General features: G+C 42.6%; 2 protein-coding genes across 3 annotated transcripts; one reads left to right on the plus strand and one right to left on the minus strand.

Annotated features, from left to right (window-relative positions):
• The first annotated feature begins 248 nt into the window (after positions 1-248).
• On the plus strand, positions 249-5311 carry lhfpl4b (LHFPL tetraspan subfamily member 4b). Of its 2 annotated transcripts, XR_191640.4 has the most exons (8): positions 249-456; positions 2709-2929; positions 3076-3280; positions 3524-3603; positions 3680-3827; positions 3912-3948; positions 4026-4437; positions 5066-5309. XR_191640.4 is itself a non-coding variant. In XM_004568167.4 (7 exons), exons 2-6 carry the CDS (start codon positions 2711-2713, stop codon positions 3938-3940), a joined length of 681 nt encoding a protein of 226 aa, XP_004568224.1. In that variant the 5' UTR covers positions 249-456; positions 2709-2710; the 3' UTR covers positions 3941-3948; positions 4026-5311. The 2 variants fall into 2 exon arrangements, 1 of the variants encoding a protein (XP_004568224.1); XM_004568167.4 differs by having other exon boundaries at positions 4026-5311.
• A 4107-nt stretch (positions 5312-9418) lies between these two features.
• On the minus strand, positions 9419-18870 carry pcsk1nl (proprotein convertase subtilisin/kexin type 1 inhibitor, like). Its single transcript, XM_004568168.3, has 5 exons — positions 18731-18870; positions 13163-13418; positions 12635-12878; positions 12450-12557; positions 9419-10392 (listed from the first exon to the last, which is right to left on the minus strand). Exons 1-5 carry the CDS (start codon positions 18782-18784, stop codon positions 9990-9992), a joined length of 1065 nt encoding a protein of 354 aa, XP_004568225.3. The 5' UTR covers positions 18785-18870; the 3' UTR covers positions 9419-9989.
• Positions 18871-20730: the final 1860 nt, after the last annotated feature.

Consider the following 20730-nt stretch of genomic DNA (forward strand, 5'->3'; position numbering starts at 1 on the left):
TTTTAAGTAGTACAGAGGAATGACCTTTGCATTCAGTCATGCACCTTTACAGAATAGAATGCATTGGTGCAAATCAACAGACGCATAAAGAAGGTAAAATGAGCCATTTGCTGCTCACATCTTTCCCCCCTCTTGTTGTAAATTGGTGAGAGATGCGAGATGAATCAAAGTGAACGTTCAGTCCTCTTGCAGCTCCTCAGTCCTCCTGTAGGAGGCGCAGCTCATTACAAACGACCGAGTGTGGAGTGTGGAGGCTCGTCTGTTGTTCGTGTTTCTCCGTCCGCTTATTGATCAGCAGATTATTGTTTACAGCGGAAGCTCCACATCCGGGGATGTAGAGGAGACCGCCCCCTCCCTGCTGCTGCAGCATCCTCTCATCCGGCAGACAGACAGGTGGAGCTCATCCCGCAGACAGACAGGTGCACAGACAGACAGGTGGAGCTCCTCACGCTGCAGGTTGGTTGATGCCGTTTTTCTCTTTTTACCGGAGGAATACGGCTGCGGCTCGTGCCGTTTCTGTGCTCGGTAAATCACGGGGTGATGATGTGACGTTAGTCTGTAGGTGATCTGATGTTTATCGGCCGCTGATTGGCTGTCGGTCGCTTTGATTCTGCAGCTTTTCGTGTTCTCGGTATCAACCCCGGTTTTCCCCACTTGGTCCTTGCAGAATTTCTCTGCAGGCTGTCCTGAGCGTCGGTGTCTGCGCTCATTGTTGCAGAGAGATGATGCAGAGCGAGACTCCCCCTGTGCCTCTGTGATTCACTGATGCTCCGTCTGTGCATCTAGGGCTTCACGATTAATCGAATTTTAAATCTCGAACACGATTTTGGCTTCCCATAAATGCACGCGCTCCCCATAAATGCACGCGCTCCCGTAATCAGCACCTGACCACGTGCCTACATGTGCCAATCATAGCTGTTCCCTGAGCCTGCACAGCCGAAAATCTCAGGTAGAGCTCCTGCCGCTACACCTGTCTCCACCTCTCATTCACGTTGTGCAGGTACAGTGACTGGAGTGGAGGATTTTATGTTAAGACTTCCTCCCTGCTGCCGCCTTTAGCAGATAATACACCGGACTATCATTTATGAAAGGATGCAGGTTTTTTTAATAGAGCATTTTCCATTTCGTGCTATAATCTGCTGATATGTTTTGAACCTACGGTGAAGGAAACAGTGGCGAGTACGATGCTGTAATAAAATCTGATTATAAGCCTTTTAAAGTAATCGAAGGTCTAACGTAGTTCAGTTTGTATTAGTTTTGTCTTCACATTGGTCTCTGCTTGATTGTCAGTCTTTAGGATCTATTGGACGTCTTCACCTCACAATATAAATACGATTCACAGGTCTTTTCGCGTTGGCATAATCTAACATTACACAGACTTTGTACTTTTTACCATGCAACCGTCCTGCCACGGTAAAAATTCCAGGTTTCAGGGTAGCAGAGCTGGCACGAAGCGCCTTGGAAGTGTAATGGGAAGTCTTTAGGACCCAGGGGACCCAATGGCGGGTATAAAAGAGGAAGTAGCAGCAGGTGCTCTTCATTTCCACTGACGAGCGGCTGTGAACAATGGTTGTGTGAGTAGGTGAAGAGCCTGAGAAGTTTTGTCTGCTACACAAACAGTTGTTGTAAACCTCTACAGCAGAGGTTCGAGGTACAGGCTGTTTTTCTTTTTTCCCCCCAGTCAGATATGTTAACATTTATTATTTTAAAAGAACACAAAGGGTTTGCAAAAGGCCTAAAACATCAAAATGGTAAAAAGGTCACTAACGACCACAAGATAGTGTTATTGGTGCAACCTGCCAGCAATGCAACTATCACCTGAGGGCTTGCTCTCCCTTGGCGGTCCCAGATGCTCGTTGCTTTAAAAGAAACAAATCCACCCCAAATAAATACGAGCCCAACAGAACACTTATCGCATGCACTAAGTGCTAGTTCAGGCAATAATCGGTGGCACTAAAAATCACTCTTAATAAAAACTTATTCACTGCAAATCCACACAGAGCACCTCTAAAGATCCTAATTCCCCTAAGGTAAGAGTCCCACTCAGGGATTGCACATTGCCCGACTAATATTGCACCAGCCCAGTAGAAATAAAAACAAACCCGGCATAAAAAAACAGTTTTAAAAGGTGACCCTACCAAAACCAAAAACACAACAACAAGGAGAAGGAGGGAAAAAAAAACAGCGACAAATTCACATGTGCAGCCTGCCCTGCAGGAGGCAATACAATATAAATTAGATTATAGTGCATCAATATACTTTTTTTAATGTCAAATATATTAAGTTAACATACCTCCAGCAGACAACTGTGTTTGCTGCACACCTGGCTTATCTTGGCTTATCTTGTGAAAATCACTACTAAAACATAATACAATAAACATTATAACAAATTTAAAAAAAAAAAAAAACACTAAAAGAAAAACAGCCTGTACCTCGAACCTCTGCTGTAGAGGTTTACAACAACTGTTTGTGTAGCAGACAAAACTTCTCAGGCTCTTCACCTACTCACACAACCATTGTTCACAGCCGCTCCTCAGTGGAAATGAAGAGCACCTGCTGCTACTTCCTCTTTTATACCCTCCATTGGGTCCCCTGGGTCCTAAAGACTTCCCATTACAGAAGGATTAGGACAGTAAAAGAATCTGCAGGTTGTTTAAGAAAGTCTACAGACATTTTTCTCGTCATGGTCAAACGTGTCTCTTTCTCAGTGATGTTGGTGTCTCCCAGCCTTGCCGACCTTTCCCGCCTGTACCAGACTGAGTTTGTGCGGAGCGCCCGGGCCGTTGGCGTCCTCTGGGCCGTCTGCACTCTCTGCTTTGCCATCATCCAGGTGGTTATCCTGGTGCAGCCGTCCTGGATCTGCACCACAGACGTTCGCCCACAGCAGGCGGGACCAGAGCCACCCAGCGGCACACTGGGACTGTTTGAGGTGAGAAACGGTGCCTGTCCAATCCACAGCTGGATCTTTTAGGGGTTTCTGTATTTGTATGTACACATGTTACACCTGCACACAGATGGATTATCAAATAGCTTACCTGATCACTTTAATGTGTGTTCATGTATCCCTGTGTGTAGGTGTGCATGGAGTCAGACTGGCCGGTCCCAGACTGTCACGGTGGTCTGTCCACTCTGTCTCCACTGCCGTCCTTGCAGTCGGTGGCGGTGTTGGTGGGAGTGTCTCTGTTGGCGGTGTGGACCAGCGTCCTCTGTCTCTGTCTCTTCAGGTTCTGCAGCGCCGCAACGGTTTACAAGATCTGCGCCTGGCTGCAGCTGACTGCAGGTTAGTCATGTTGATGGGTCATTGAATCCCAAACATTAACACTTTGGTCACTGCCGTGGTCGTTTTTCTGCAGCTAGAAGAGAGCAGAACTGCAGCTCATGGTTATTTTTGCATTTGGCTTGATTCACCAGGCTGGAGGTTGCTGCTTGGTCAGACACTAGTTTTATTTTAGAGGACAGTGTTTCTGTAGTTCTTCTCTCTGCCTGTACAGGTCAGCTTTTCAGTATTTTCTTGTCTCTGCAGGTTTCTGTCTGGCGTTGGCGTGTCTTCTGTTTCCTGACTCATGGGAGAGTCAGGAGATGAAAGCTCTGTGCGGAGACTCGGTGAGGATTCTGATTGATCGTTTTGCTTCTGGGTGTTTTATCACACTGATGTCCTTAATCGTGAATCTGTCTCCAGGTGGGCAGCTTCTCTCCAGGTAACTGCTCAGTTCACTGGGCCTACATTCTGGCCATCCTGGGAGTTCTTGATTATGCCATCTTGGCCACACTGGCCTTCGTCCTCGCCAACAGACAGGACGCCCTACTTCCACCAGATACCCAGGAATGTGAGTGTGGGGGTAAGGGGGTAAACTCATCTGACGAGTTAATTTCACAGTTTCATACTAAGACTCTTTTTTTCATTGCTGCAGTGACCGCAGGTCTGCTGATGACAGCATGAATCAGCAGGTGAGTATCTTCTTTATGTTTTACTAGTCTTCTGTCTTTAAAGCCTCAGATATTTATTTCTTTTTACTCTCTCTTAGGGATGTTCGGTCTTCATTTCTTCAACTCCGCCCGACCTCTTCATCCTCCATCATCATCATCATCATCTGTTTCTGCATTTCATGGCACGACTGTCTCCTTCAGCTGCAATCGTTCATTGCTGCATGATGTTTCCAGGAGGAGTTGTTTAGTGTTGAACAGAGGAATGTAACAACAGGAGGAAAGAGGCTCTGCGGTGGTGAGGTCGGTGTTCGGGACATTCGGTCGCTGTTCAGTTGAAGAAAAATGGTGAGAAAACGAGCGAGATGGAGTAAATCAAAGGAGAACTAAGCCCCTTTTAGACCTCCAGTTTTTATCTTCACTCTCATATTAGTGATACCGTCATAACAGCTGTGTCAGCAGGCTGGACCCACCTCCAATAGATGCCGTCAGCACAGGTCGTTTGAGTTGCAGGTGATTTTTTTAAAAATTTATTTATTTAACTAACCACTGGGAGCAAAATGAAGTGTTGGTACTGGATGAGCACAATTAATAGATTACTACATAGTAACATTTCTACACAGTGTGGCAATCAATCAGGACAACTTTAAAGCAGAAACAAATTCGTCCCACGCATTAAATTAAAATATATTTGGGATATTTTCTGGAAAAACTTAAGTCAGCAAATTGAAGGAAAGTCTTAGATTTCTCTACCGACTTCCTGTTCTGTCAAGCCATCCTTTTAGCTTAGTATCAGCTTTATCTTATGGTCCATCAAGCCTTATGATTAAGACAGTTTAGTAACTGTTTCTGCAGCTTTTAAAATTTACAAAAGTTGTAGAAGAAAGAAAAAAAATCTGCTTTGTAGGTAAAAGTTAAAACTCCAGTTAACAGCCTAGAGTTGATATGTTAAATCTGATATTTTGGGGGTGAAACTGTATCCCCGCCACTGTCTTTCCATTTAGACTGGCTTTATGTTAATATGAAACTTGTTATACTGTTGCTTTTTGTTTGACTTTTAAGCTACATTAACTAACTAATGGTGTTGAATATTCATGTTAAACATGATGTTGTAAAGGTAATCCCTGTGACTTCCCCGCAGATTTCAAGATGAACGTGTGGCCCAGCACTGATGAGAAGCACAATTGTTAGACAGTATTATTCTACCCTTAAATTTGGTCTTGCTTGGTAGTTAAGTGTCCATGTTTTGTTCGCTGAAGAATGAAGTCCTTTGCAAATCAGTGCCACAAATCTGTGTGCATGAGCCAAGCGTATTCGCTGTACTATTTAGAGTCAAAGGAGCTTGCAAAGAAAAGCGTCTGGACTTCTTTAAGTTACTTGAAGACGTTTCACCTCTCATCCAAGAAGCTTCTTCAGTTCTAAGGTCAAATGGTGGAGAGTCCCAGATATAAACCTAGTGGGAGTATCCCTCCACAGAGGGACAAAAGGACCCCCTGATGATCCTCTAATCGCCTGAGCCAAGGTGTGAAACTGGGTGTGGGTCCCAATCAGCCGGAGTTTCGGGTGAGTTCATTGTGAAACCTGGCCCCACCTTATCATGCTAATTCCTGAGATCAGATGGCCCAGGATGTGAGTGGGCGTTAAGGCGTCTGGGAAGGGATCTCAAAACTGGATTATAGATGGCAGAGAGTTGGTGTCGTAAACCCCCGCCTCTGTTCAAAGATGGTCGCTCACAGTGGACATAGATGCTTCTTTCACTCCTCTTTCAAACCATCTGTCCTCTCTGTCCAAAACGTGAACATTGGCATCCTCGAAAGAGTGACCTTTGTCCTTAAGATGCAGATGGACTGCTGAGTCTTGTCCTGTGGAGGTGGCTCTTCTGTGTTGTGCCATGCGCTTGTGAAGTGGCTGTTTGGTCTCTCCAATGTAGAGGTCTGAGCATTCCTCGCTGCACTGTACAGCATACACCACATTGTTAAGTCTGTGTTTTGGTGTTTTGTCTTTCGGGTGAACCAGTTTTTGTCTTAGCAACACGCTCAGACAAAAACTGGTTCACCCGAAAGACAAAACGCCAAAACACAGACTTAACAATGTGGTGTATGCTGTACAGTGTACAGTACAATGTACAATGTACAGTACAGTGCAGCGAGGAATGCTCAGACCTCTACATTGGAGAGACCAAACAGCCACTTCACAAGCGCATGGCACAACACAGAAGAGCCACCTCCACAGGACAAGACTCAGCAGTCCATCTGCATCTTAAGGACAAAGGTCACTCTTTCGAGGATGCCAATGTTCACGTTTTGGACAGAGAGGACAGATGGTTTGAAAGAGGAGTGAAAGAAGCCATCTATGTCCACTGTGAGTGACCATCTTTGAACAGAGGCGGGGGTTTACGACACCAACTCTCTGCCATCTATAATCCAGTTTTGAGATCCCTTCCCCAGACGCCTTAACGCCCACTCACATCCTGGGCCATCTGATCTCAGGAATTAGCATGATAAGGTGGGGCCAGGTTTCACAATGAACTCACCCGAAACTCTGGCTGATTGGGACCCACACCCAGTTTCACACCTTGGCTCAGGCGATTAGAGGATCATCAGGGGGTCCTTTTGTCCCTCTGTGGAGGGATACTCCCACTAGGTTTATATCTGGGACTCTCCACCATTTGACCTTAGAACATAAGAAGCTTCTTGGATGAGAGGTGAAACGTCTTCAAGTAACTTAAAGAAGTCCAGACGCTTTTCTTTGCAAGCTCCTTTGACTACGATGACCTGGATGACTGAGAACCTTCACAGACATATGTACTACTTAGAGTACTCATTTTTCTCTTAGCTCAACCTTTAGGGACTTGTGTGGAGCACCATTTGAAAATATGGAGATGGGAATGAGCTAAATAGACCCACTTAAATGTAAAAGTGACGGCAGGTCACTTTGATGGATTTAGGTTTTAAAAAGGTTAAAGAATAAAAGGAGAGGGCTGCTGTGACAATATGTTTGGTCTGAAGATCAGTGGTCCTATGTTGTATAAAATCATCTTATGTCATTTTTCAGCATTTATTAAGTAAAAAATTGTTTTAATCAAAGTGGTTAACCTAGCTTAGCACAAGCACTAGAAGCAAGGGAGACTGTTGGCTAGCATAGCCAGATTTATCTTAAATATGTCCTAGATAGCAGTGGCTTCTACCACTAATGTATTCAGCATGAATAAATGTCTTATTTACATTGTATATCATATTATCTAACAGTTTGTCATTAGGAGTCAGAATGAAGTTACCATTAGCTTTATGATATAAGCCTATGCTTCCAGCCTGATTTTTAGCTAGGTTAGCTTGCTTTGAGTTAGCTACGAGTTCATTTAGATTTGTGTTAGCTTAAGGTGTTTAAATGAATAAAGTGCTCCTACAGGATTAATAGTACTAGATGGATTGTTAGTATACATTACCCTTCATGTCTAGCTAGCTTCTTTAGTCAACTAAACCTCTTTGATTCCCTTTCTAGCTAACACGCTTAAGCGCTGCATCTGAAATAATCTATTCATTAGGATAAAATCTAAATTATTTACTAACCAACAACTTGTGCAATAACCATTCAGTCTCAATGTAAATGAGCAGTCGAGGTCAGAAGTTTATATACGCTCATCTGTAATAATTTCTTTGAAATGTTCGTTTCATCAAATGATCATACAGCATACGTCTTTAATGACTGTTAAAACATAAGTTTGAATTTATTTATTGTTTTTCCCTAATCTACAGAGTCATACAGGCTCATAGTTGACCAATCGTTCATATATATTGGTTGGGACCTTAATGTTAGTCTGCTTTATCCATCCCAAAGCCAGTTTTGTTGTGTGTTTGCTAGAATGTCCAGCTGTGTCCAAGTCAATCATTTTGAAATGGCAATTCTTCATTATTCTAGTACCACTGGCAGCAAAACAGCCCCAGAGCACAGGTGGTACAGTGTTCTTAGGTTTGAAAGCCTCACTATTGCTCCTCCAGACATATATCCCTTATCATTGTTGCCATATAGCTCAATCTTTGTGTCATCTGACCATAAAATTTGTCTGTTTGATCAGCAGCAACTTTCAGAGGAGCTTGAAGGTGTTGATTTTGGGTGGGGGTTTCTTTCTTGGTAGGTAGCCTCTCAGTCCACGGCAATGTAAAACTTACTCCACTGTGGACAGTGATGTTGGCGTACCAGTTTCTAGTCCATGGCAGGCTTGAGGCTCTTGGGTTGTTCCTGAACATTGTAACATCCTTGACTACGGCTTCTCAAGTTTCTTTTAGTAGGTTGATGAAGATTATATAAAATCTTTTAAGTGTTTGTTACTATTTGAGCCTGTATCTATACTTTTTGAATTAAGAACATTTTCTTTAATCTTTAAAGATATGTATGCTGGACAATCATCCCACCCTGTAAAAAGAGCAGCTTAAAGAAGTAAATAAAAGCCCCAAATTACCATGACATTCATGCACACGAGTGTGTATATAAACCTGTAAGAGTTCACTTTGGTAGGCATAAACACACATGTGAATGACATACTGTCACACATACTGAGTGTCTGTACGGGAGTAGGTTAGAGTTGGGTATGGGATTTCAGATGCAGCGCGGTTCTTTGTGCTAAGCTCAGCTAACCACAGAGATAAAACTGATGGAGAGCATTAGTGTTTGCTGTCAGCATGACCTTTGACCTGTAAGGTACATGAATAAATGTGTTCCCTTCTGTGTTTAAAATGTTTTTGTTGTTAATGAGATTATGCTGTGTCTTTATTAGATTCAGTTTAACTTATTTTTTTCCCCCATAGACCAGACATGTGTTTATTGGAAAACTGTTTTTTGGAATGATTCAAAAGTTTTTCTGTTTCAATGTTTTATTAAAATGTAACAAAGCTGTTAAGTGGAATGAGTTATTTCTGTACCCTGGATTTGACTTTTCCCAGAAATGGGAAGTTGAAAATTATGTGATCTGGACCTCCAAAGGTTTGATGAACAAAGTTGGGAAAGACTTAACCTAGTTAATTTACTTACCTGAAACAGAATAATCAAAAAGATGTGCTGTTTGTTTTAATGATATTATAGCCAAACTGTTTTGTGTATATATTTCAAACAGTTAAGTCAGAATGATTGTTTCATATTTATTAACTTAAATTCAGAGTACTTGGGGTGTGAAGACTGTGATAAAAGTGTCATTTTTTCACACCAATGTGACCCATAATTGATTAAATGAACAAGATTTTTTTTTTTTATCAGATAAGATCCGAAACTGCCATCTCAACCTATAAACTCACCAGACGACTGAATAGTGAGGTTAAAGTTTAAAGAAGATGTAGGGTAATTTTCCCATAGACCTCAACACAATCGGACTGTTTTGCAAGCAGATCAGACTCCCCCTGCTGGCCATTAGAACAATTACAGGTCCTACACTGTTCTCCCTTTCGACAACCACAGGATACGTCCGTCTTTGGTGGGGACAAAAACAGACAGCAGGCGGCAGTGAAGGTCGACTTTACCGACTTTATTTCTGAGTGTGACATGAATCAAAATTTCACCACAGACAGACGAATCATCACAAGCTGAAGTACAGGAACACAACGAGAACGTATTGATCACATAGCTGATGAGCCATTGCCAAGGTTATTACCACTTTCCACCATCTCTCCATCTTTTTTGAAGGAAAGAAGCTCGATTTAATGGCGAACCTGTAACAATGTAACCACATTACAGTAATGAAGAGTCTAACTACAAGCCCCAGAGACCATTGCAGTAGATTATCAGCCAATCGGAGAGCTTGAGAAAGAAGTTTCTTTTCACAAATTTGATTCCGGTGAATTTTTAGATTTTGGTTCATTGAATGTGCTGGAACAATGCCTGCTGAGGCTCATGGGAAATGTAGTGTTTTAAAGACTCGCACAAACGGAACCGTTTTATCCTTTTCCATCTGTTTGACATTTCTCCTCATTTTTACAACAAACAACTTGATAAATGTTCACGAAAGCAGCAGGAACAAATGAAAAAGATGCACAAATAAAAACCTGAATGACAACGTATACTCTTTTCTCTACTCCTTACTCCCTCATGTACTCCAGAATCTGATCAACCAATATTTGTGGGTCGTAGTTCAGAGCAGCTCTCCTCCGGCGCCTACGACTCCCATGATTCAGTTCCTCTGCGTCACCTGTTGACGTAGTGTCGATGCGTTTCATCCTCTGCAGCCCGACCACCTGGGGGTGCAGCTTCTCTCCTTGCTCCTCTCCGTCGTAATCCTCCAGCCTCTTCACCCTGAGGAGGGGAGGGTCGTTGCTAGGTGAAGGGGGAGCCAGATCGTCAAGAGAACGGCGGGTTCTTCTGTGGGCGGAGCTAACAGGCTCAGGTGCTTTCGCTGACAGGTCCCTCTTCGCTCTGCGACCAGAGGAGGCGACCGAGGCACCGTTAGGACCGATGCTGGAGAGTATCCCAGCAACCATCCGCCTAAGGAGGGAATACATGGCCATCTTGAATTTATTATTATTATTATTGATAATATTATTAAACAAAATAAGTAAGCAATTTATTAATAAATCATACTATTAATTTACATCATAAAATAAAGAGTCGGTGGTTCAGCAGCTGTGGGCACATCATTGGATCATTAAGTTCAGTTTTACATTTTCTAATAAGTATAAAACTGAAACAAGTCAAATGAAGACACATAATTAATAATAACATTTCTGATATTAGTTCCCAAATGGTCTTCAGGGAAGTCAAAGTGTGCCTTTAGATTTTTTTGCTTTTTGCCTTGACGTGTGTCAAAAAAAAAAAAAAAGATTGAAAAACACGAAATACATCCTCTGGATTGTCACAGTCAGTCCCTGATGTACTAAAAATAAAAATAAACAATATCTACTAAATATCATAGAGATTAACATAATTCAGCGCTACGTGCATCATGTTTTAAGTTAGTTTTCAAAGTGTGTCTTTTAGAGAGCAGTGCAGTTTAGGACCAATCTAAACTGGTTCAAAACGTACTTAGAAAACAGGAAATACTTTGTATCAAAAGGTAACTTCACATCTGAGCAGACAAGGATCACATGTGGAGTTCCCCAAGGTTCCATCTTGGGACCCCTTCTGTTTAACATTTACATGCTCCCACTGGCACAGATTATAAAGAACAACAAAATAAACTATCACAGCTATGCAGATGACACACAAATATATATCACAATGTCACCAGGAGACCGAGGCCCTGTACAGGCTGTTGGTAAATGCACTGAGGAAATTAATGACTGGTTGTGCCACAATTTTCTCCAGCTAAACAAAAACAAACTGAAGTAATAGTCTTTGGTGCCAAAGAAAAACGATTACAGGTCACCAGAGAACTTCAATCTATACACCTAAAAACCACAAACCAGGCGAGAAATTTGGGTGTAGTGATGGATGCAGACCTAAACTTAGAAAAACACATTAAGACAATAACAAAGTCAGCTTACTATCACCTCAAGAATATATCAAGGATAAAAGATCTGATGTCTCAACAGGACCTGGAAAAACTAGTCCATGCATTCATCTTTAGTAGGCTTGATTACTGTAACAGCATCTTTACAGGTCTACCTAAAAAATCAGTCAGACAACTACAGCTCATTCAGAACTCTGCTGCTCGAGTCCTCACTAAGACCAAAAAAGTGGACCACATCAGTCCAGCTCTGAGGTCTTTACACTGGCTGCCTGTCCGTCAGAGGATAGACTTTAAAGTTCTGATGCTGGCCTATAAAGCTCTGAATGGTTTAGGACCAAAATACATCAGTGACCTCCTGACCCAATATGAACCTTCCAGATCCCTCAGGTCATCTGGATCCGGTCTTTTATCAGTTCCTAGAGTCAGAACCAGACACGGAGAAGCTGCATTCAGCTTTTATGCTCCTTATATCTGGAACAAACTCCCAGAAAGCCTCAGATCAGCTGAAACACTCAGTTTATTTAAATCCAGGTTGAAGACTCACCTGTTCTCAGCTGCATTTGACTAAAGCACCAAATCCTGTAAAGCACTGTTTTACTTTTAAGCTTAAATTTCAAAAGTTACATTTTAACTACTGATTTTATCTACTGTTCCTTTCTTTCTTTTTTCCCATCTTAAATCATGCTTTTTATTTGTTTTGGATTTTTAATGTCTCTGTAAAGCACTTTGAAACCCTGTTTCCCTGTAAACCTTTGGATGTTCTCAATAAGTGTTAATATGTGAATAGAGGAGGACACAAATATAGATGTCTCTTAAAAATAATCAAAACATTTCAATATTTTAGGGTGGAAAACTTTCATTCAGAGAAAACTCATTCATTCTGTAATTAGTCATGCTAAATTAAAACTTTGTTCACATTGTTTTAATATATTCTGATTCTTTCTCTCCATTTCTTAACTTTCTTTTCAAAGTACTTTCATTTAATAATTAAACTCACAGTTACAGTGGACTGAATTTTAAAAAAGAACTCTGTAGAGCTGCAGGTGGAGCAGACTGATCCATCGTTTATCCATTAACAGATTGGTGAGCTCACCTCAGGGTTTCCTGGTCTCGGCTCAGTCCTGATGCGACTCGTCCAGCCTGCTGACGTCTCTCCTGTTTCGCTCTTTCCAGCAGCGTCTGAGCGAGCCGGGGATCCATCCTGAGAAAATCATGCTTTATTATTATTGATTACTTTTTCTGTCTCCTACAGATTCTCAGCATGAAACTAAAATTTACCTGTCAAGCAGGGCCTGAGCAAGCTGGGGCTCCACAAGGCCCCACCAGGCGGCCCGGGGCCTCCCCATGCTCATCCCCCTTCCAGTCTCATCGTAGTCTGCAGGAGCAGGACCCTGGAAGTCCCTTGTGGGGCCCTGATCATCCTCCTCATCCTCCTCCTCCTCGACCACTTCCACGTCACCCGGACCGACCAGTCCTGCGCTCTCTGCCTCGCTCAGTAGGCGGAGCAGAGCTGCCAGGTAGGCTGTGGACATATTTGATTGGTGTACTTAGAAGTTGGTTTTAATTTCGCCTAAATAAATATACTGATGATAAACTGATACGGGGAAACGTTTACAATGGAAATAATTGAAGTGATGTGAGGAAACAAAGACAAAATATTGTATTTTTACCAATAAATTAATGAACATTTCTAGAACAAAGTCAGAATTTTTGTTCATATGTAAAACACTAAAAAAAGTAAACAAAGTTTCCCTGAAAATGAAAATCTCAAGAAAAACATAAAAGAAAGGATTAAAGTTTCCTAACCCGCTCGCTGCTCCTCTTCCTGCTCCTTCCTCTGGTCTCTCTCCACCAATCGCTGCAGTGCCTGGTCCAAGCCCCTCCCCCTCCAGTCATCTGATTGGTAGTACAGGTCATTGGCCCTGCCTCCTCCCTGCATGGCAGGATATGACATCATCTGATCTTCATAAGGCAGCATGTTAGGGAGGTCTCTGCGCTGGCGTCTGACTCCACCCACTGACACATCCAGGCCGTGGCCCCCAGCACGAGCTGCAGGTAGAGACTGAGGGAGACAGACCAGAAGTTACAGCTTAGATAAGCTTAAATTTTTATTCTCAGGGATTAAAAATAAAATCCATCTCATGAAAGAACAGATGCCTTCTGTCAGATTTAGCGAGTAGCTAATTTCCCTTTCCAGTAACTGAGCAGGTAGATACGATATTAAATAAGGTATGAAATAATCACCACCAACATAAATACTTGCCTTTCACTTGAGCTAATTTGAAACTTTGTCCATTATATGTGGCAGATTAACAGCTAATTGCTCAGCTTCTTTCCTCCATATGTGAACATGTCAACATCATCGGCATACAGAGCACGTGGAAGCTGAAAAACAGAGTGCCCGATATTGATCCGTGCAGCACCCACCAAGCAAACGAGGTTGAAACATTAGCGTTGTGTCCCCTGCAAAACTGCACCAAGGACGTACAGATCTTGATGTTGTTTCCATGGTTACGGTCCTTTCAGATTGTGTCTTACAAAGCAAGAAATATTGATCAGGTTATTGCAAACAGAGCTTTTCCTTTGATGTAGCACCACTGATATGAACTAGCTGTGATCAGAGAGCCACAAAAAATATGCATGTATACATGTAATCATGTCCTTGTGTTGTGAACTGACTTCTCTCCATGTGCCTGGATGTCAACATTATAAATCTTTGAAGCAGTCTCCTTAAAGTGTTAATCGGTTAGTTAACTCAATATTCATTAGTGCTGAAGGTCAGGAGTTCGATTTCCCTGTGGTTGATTTGCTTTCAATGAGATTCTTACTTAAGAGAGAATAATTCCTTTTCATCTTGATTTAACCAATGAGCGGATGATAGAAAGCTAACTTTCCCTCTCCACAAAGTGTCGAAATGTTCACAGAAGGAAGGAAAGGTGTGAGAACAGATGTGACGCAGCAGTTTCTGTTCCTAAGTGAGTGTGTGTGAGACCGAGGAGGACTGATGCAGTGATGAAAGACAGCCGAGAGGGTTATCGATGAGCTGTCTGAGGCCTCGGGGTGATCGCATTTATATCAGACTCTCAGACCACGGTGATATTAATCAGTGAGCTGCACTTACGGTGACTCAGCAGCAGTGCTGGCTGTATGATTGCACTGAGAAATTATTGTTCTTCTATTTAGTATTCACATCGCAATTAATACTCCAGTTACCACTTAGATGTGCAACTGAGATGGATCTCACCACCATGTTGCTGTGAAAAGCTCTTTGAGCTGCTTTCAACTAATTATGCTAATAATAAATAAGGCTTTGTGGTAATAACGGTGAACCTAGCTTGCAGATTCACAGCTCCATATTTTTCTTCTCATACTCGATTACAGTAGCTTTGCCACCATAATCACCATTCATCTTATATTGGTTTTAGTTCATTTCTCCTGTGCTTTTATCCAGTTTTCTTCTGATTGGCTGCCCCTCCCAAACATCTGTGCTCATAGCCAGAGCTGTGTCGGAGACAGCTATATTAGAGATATCCCATATCAGTGGTGTCATCTGGGGAAAAGGCAGAGCATTTAGAGCAGTCTGGAGTCTGAGCCTTTGGCTCACAGGGATCATTTTTCATGCTCTGACTTCATTATTTCAAATTTTAACCATGCTTCATACAAATATCCACCATTTACTAAGAAATAAAACATTCTTTAAATCTACTATTTTTAAAAAACATCTGTGCTACATCTCACACAAACATGCTTGTACTGAACACGCCATCCAAATTTGGTAATATATTCTGCAGCACCACCTGGTGTTTCCACTCCTCCACCCCTGGCATCAACCTCTAGGCTCCAAGGGGATATTTACTTTTCACTTCCCAGTTCCTGTGCATCTCTTATTTTCAGTGAATGATGAGCCAAATGATCACCTCTAATTAAACTCTTCTGCTTAAATCTAGGCAGGCATCTTTCTGTCATAAGTGTCTGAATGAAATGTGCTAATCCTCGTCATTGGGAGACATATATTGGCAGATGTGACGTTTAATGCTTAAGTGACAGTTACACATCAGTGCATCTGCGCTGATATAGAGCGACTCATGGGTAAAGTACCTAAAACTGCTCCTCAGTATGAAGAGTCTGAATAGGCTGCGAGCAATCTTTGCTCAGGATTAATGGAAGCATGAGAGAAAAATGCTTCAACAGCTTCTTTCACATGAAAGAAGCTGTCGCTTTGACTGTGAGATGATTAAATCTTCCATGCCAGGCGATCGCAGCAGACAGATCCGGGTTCATCCTGCTGCAGCAGCTTTAATTTCCAGCCGAGATGTGTCAGAGTTCTCGAACTAACACTGATTTACAATGATAATATGTCTCCGCCTGCAGCAGAGCAGCTTATTCCGGAGAGGAGGAGGGTTGTATCTGTGGCTCTGTGTGATGGTGAGACAGCGGCGTGATGAAGAGATGAAGGAGGAGGAGGTAATGAGCCCTCTGAGGAGAATAACTCTCTGACTCACTGTGGGATCCAGTATTTTCTGCAAACGTTAGAGCAGCTCTGACACGGCGCTCTGGGAGATTAAAACATCAGCATAAAAACCTAAAAAAGAGCTTTTCTTTGCTTTCTGTGCAGCACGGAGGGAGAATTTAGTCATATTAAGCCAAAATGTCCACATTTTCACATCATATCATGATCTTTCACCGTTTTCCAGACTGAACTGAGCACCGTATGGAAAAACACAGGTCCAGCAGATGTGTTATGGATTCTGCTCAGATATTCCATTTTCATGGAAGATGATAGCTCATAGCATCGTAACTTCCCAAAGAAGAGGCAGGTGTCCAAATTACACCCTGCTTTATCCTACCATTTGACACCAATAAATAAGCCTTAACTGAGATCATAAACGCACAAGGACAATGTTTACTGAGGTCACAAACCAATGAAGCAAAGGTCCAATTTCACATATACTTAATACAACCAGTCTGAGGTTTGAGACCTGAAGAGTCTCCCCCTGCTGGCTATTGGAAAGAATGCATGTTTAAGACACTTGCATCCATCTTTCAGACCCTGAATCCACAATCATCTATGGGTGAAACGTGATTATAAAGAAAAGTGAAGTTCTTCCAAAGTTAAAGAGCAAAATAATTCCATGTTAGGTGGCTGCAGGGGCGCCAGGAGAGTCTATAGTTCCCACAATCCAATGATCCAATGAAAATACACCGTCTCTGTGAGCTGACCGAGGTCGCATTTTTATTTGCTGTTTATTTTTATTCTGACCTGCTGGTTTGTTAGCTTTACCTGGTTAGAATTACAAAGATCATGGTTTGGGTTAAAATAGTATTAGATGTTTTTTCAGCGCTCAGGTTTCTCGGTTGCCTGGATACCTGATCACGCAACCCTTAAAAAGAAAGTCATATTTATGCTCTGTCTGTCTGTGGTACTCATCATGACTGTGAAAGTCACTTTGTTCCTCATGGAAGTGAAGCAACCAAGAAACCTGAGCTCTGAAAGAATCATCATATTTTTCATATTTCTGTGGCGCTACAGTAAGAAGGAAGAAGCTTTTAATGGGAGAGGAGCGAAAAGATCTTGTGTCAGACAGGATGAACTAATGGGCAGCATAAAGACCCAGTAAAAGGTTCAAAAAGAATTAATTTGGACTGAATCATGCAGATGTGTCATGCTGGAGATGGGCAAAATAAGCCACTCTTTAACTGTTTTTACACAAAATCAAGCTTTATTATCACAACCCTCATATTTATCTGGAAGTGAGGGGTCTCAGCAGAAGTAAGGTTAAGCAGTATGTGTTGTTTTCAGTCGTTACCCTGTAGTAGTTAGATAGAAGCTACGTATCTATAACGTTACTGATGTCGATCAACGTGCTGGTTGAATTCCCACAACCTATATGTCTGTGTAGCCAAACAGGTATGTAAACGGACACCATAATGGGACCATAAGTCCCAAAAAAGTTAACAGCGCATGACATTATGCACAGGTCGAACGCTGTTGGACTAGACCAGTAAAGAGAATGGCAGCACTTTATCATAAGCATGAAAAGGTCAGATTGAAAAAGGGCAGGTAAAAGCAGAGAACTGACGGTTTGCTCAGGATGTTCTTTGTAAACAACATTTGTTCTCTAAGCTGAAGGAGCACCAAAAGCAAGGACATGAACAAGAGCAGCCCATGTTGTAAGCTGTTCCGTACATGTTTTACACTCCCCCCGGGTGACAGCACACAGCTGCTTATCACCTACAGACCGCCACGCCAGGATCTGTCGGTGAGTCTTTTACAACATGTTTAAAAATTAAAGTCCAGGATGATGATGTCAGTGTCTAAACCTCGGTAACAAAGTGAGCACTGTGTGCAGTACAGGTGCAGTTGTGTTGTTGTGCACATACTGAATAAAGATTACATAACTTTATTGTCACAGCGCCGTGAGACCAAATATAAATTTTCCCTCAGAGACAATAAACCTCATCTCTATTATCGCTCAGTCATTTAGGTCTGTATGCTCAGGGAAGCGAACCCTGTCCTCACAAATAATGAACAGCAGTGCACACACACACACACACACACACACACACACACACACACACACACACACACACACACACACACACACACACACACACACACACACACACACACACACACACACACACACACACGCTGAGCAGTCATTATGTGTCAGGAGACCTGCTGTATCCTGTGTAATCTACGGCCGTGTTGCTGTGGGTAACCGTCTCCTGTCGCTATGGTGACAGCAGCTGAAACGAAATGTTCTTCCTGACACAGCAGCTACCCACACACACACACACACACACACACACACACACACACACACACACACACACACACACACACACACACACACACACACTCACTCACTCACACACACATCCACACACAAAAATAGACTCATGATTGTCCTGCTATCTTTGAGAGGACCCACGGTGAAATGATGCATCTGAGGGTCCAAACGCAGACCCTGGACCTGGTTCTGACCTGGTTCTGACCTGGTTCTGGTTCTCTCCGAACATCTAAAACTCAGTTTGATCTTCACGTAGATGCCGCAGCCTCACAACATCTCAGTTTCTCTGCACTGATTTCCCTCATCTGTTAATCAATACCTAATCAATGAAATAGAAAACAGAAGACAGGCACACATACAGATGTGTGTGTGTGTGTGTGTGTGTGTGTGTGTGTGTGTGTGTGTGTGCTGACAGGTAGAAGATAAACAGCAGTGACATTGTTTTGCATCAGTGTCAGGTTACCGTGATGATGCAGCACCGTGGAGATGAATGGCTGGATAAACACACATGCGACACATATGTAAACATGCTCTCTCTCTCTCTGTATGTGTGTGTGCCGTCGGTGGGACTCGTCCTTACCTGAGTGGTGTGGATCAGAGCAGTGCTGAGCAGCAGGAGGCCGAGAGACGCCATGCTACAGGCCGAGCACACACACAAACACACACTGAGGCAGGATGCAGACACTCCTCTGATAAAAGGGAGGAAGGGGGGAGGGAACAGAGAGAGGGAGGAGCGATGACTCATGACAGAAGGCGAGAGGAGAAAGGAAAGAGAAGGAGGCGACAGGGAGAGCTTTTGAGATGGAATAAGATAATAACAGAAGACAGAGGACAAAATAGGATGTGATGAAAAATGGAAGAACCAAGAATTATGGGAGTGAATAAGGTGGGAGAAAAAAATAATTGAAGGACATAAGGAAGGAGATAAGAAGACACAGAAAGCGATAAGTTCATAAAAAGAGATAAGTTTGGCTGTAAGGGCATAAGGAAGGAGTTGAAGTAAGGAGGTCGATGTGGACACAAGGAAATAAAATACGGGAATAAAATTTCAGAAATGAGGCAAAGGAACAACGGAGGAGAAAACAAATGTAAAAAGTGGAAATAAATAAGATAAGGAAGGTAATAAGAAATGGGACAAGTAAGAAAATCAGTACACAAGGGAATGCAAGAAATAGGAAAGAGGGGGTGAGGGAGGAAAATGGGAAAAGGACACGAGGAGAAAAGGATATAAAGTGTCTAAAACAAAAAGGGGCAAGGATTAAGATTAGGACATAAGGGGCGGCATGACGAGGGAAAGAAATAAGAAATAGTGTGGAAGAAGTAGCTACAGAGATAAGGAATTAAATAAACGAGGAGATAAGGAACAGGTAATATAAGAACCAAAGCAAAGAAGTATGTATTTCCATAACAAGGAGAGAAGGATATATGGAAGTTGCTAAGGATGAAGAGAAGGACACAACAGACTAAACACAGAAGAACCAAAAGATGCACCGATGGAGACGAGAAGACTGACCCAAGAAGAAGAAAAAGAAGAGGAAGGATCACTTTTTTTCACAGAAACATTTGATTGGAAGACAAATAAAAACAAACGTAAAAGAAAAGCAGCAACACTCCAAAACAGCTCGCTGACTGGAACATCCATCTGAAGATTTATAGCCAATAACTGAGATCCTGTCAAAGGGCAGAAAGCCACGGAGGAAGCTTTTAACAGAAACACTTCCTGCTCCGGGTTTTTATAGCACAATCTTCATCCTTTTTACAGCTGCCCTCACGTCCTCCTCTAATAATCCTCTGAGATTCCAGATTCATTGACTTTCTGCTATTACTTCTCCTCTCTCATTTTCTTCAATCTTGAGCACATCATAGTATTCCTTACAACCTCTCAGCTCACTCTATTCACTTCCATCTCTATCCTTAACCACTCTAACCTGGCTCACATCCTTTTGCAGCTCGACCTCTACACCTCCATCACTTTCCGTACTTCCTCATTCCACCACCAAGTCTTCCTGCCCTCTTGCATACACCGAACACCTTCTTGGCAGTTTCTCTCACCACATCAGCTGTACTTTCTCAGTTGTCTAGTAACTCGTCACTAACACTCAGTCTTTTCCCTGAACTGTCGCCAAATTCTTCCGTCTTCAGCTTTCATCATTTAAGCCTTGTCTTTGCCTTCACTCTCCTTTTCTTCTTGATGATGATGACCTCATTACCTCTGTTCCTTTAACCCTTTCTCTACCACTTCATCCAGTTACTCCAGAATTCCTCTCTTTCAGCATTCAACATTAGCCATTTGACTTCAAGCATCAACATTTAAAATCCCTGCTCTCACCTTTCTTTCTCTCTCACTGCCTCCTAACATGCCCCCTCTCCTCATTCCTTTGTCTTTGGCTAACAGCAGCACAGTTTTCATTGACACCCTGTAGGCCAACAGCGCCAAAGGCATTTGTTGCCAGCCCGGGCCTGACAGGCTGATTTTTGACGACTCGTTTGATTTGGCAAAGATTTTTTGCCAGACGCTCTAGTGCACAGGTGTTGAACTCCAGGCCTCGAGGGCTGGTGTCCTGCAGGTTTTAGATGTGT

The sequence above is a fragment of the Maylandia zebra genome, linkage group LG20, assembly GCF_041146795.1.
Source record: "Maylandia zebra isolate NMK-2024a linkage group LG20, Mzebra_GT3a, whole genome shotgun sequence".
NCBI classification, from domain to species: Eukaryota; Metazoa; Chordata; class Actinopteri; order Cichliformes; family Cichlidae; genus Maylandia; species Maylandia zebra.

Coding starts and splice junctions, on each gene's coding strand:
- lhfpl4b (XM_004568167.4), top strand. CDS start 2,711: ATGTTGGTGTCTCCCAGCCTTGCCGACCTTTCCCGCCTGTACCAGACT. Junction 3,281..3,523: donor CTGGCTGCAGCTGACTGCAG/GTTAGTCATGTT, acceptor TTGTCTCTGCAG/GTTTCTGTCTGGCGTTGGCG. Junction 3,828..3,911: donor TCCACCAGATACCCAGGAAT/GTGAGTGTGGGG, acceptor TCATTGCTGCAG/TGACCGCAGGTCTGCTGATG.
- pcsk1nl (XM_004568168.3), bottom strand. CDS start 18,784: ATGGCGTCTCTCGGCCTCCTGCTGCTCAGCACTGCTCTGATCCACACC. Junction 13,419..18,730: donor CTCTGATCCACACCACTCAG/GTAAGGACGAGT, acceptor TGTCTCCCTCAG/TCTCTACCTGCAGCTCGTGC. Junction 12,879..13,162: donor GGAAGAGGAGCAGCGAGCGG/GTTAGGAAACTT, acceptor ATATGTCCACAG/CCTACCTGGCAGCTCTGCTC.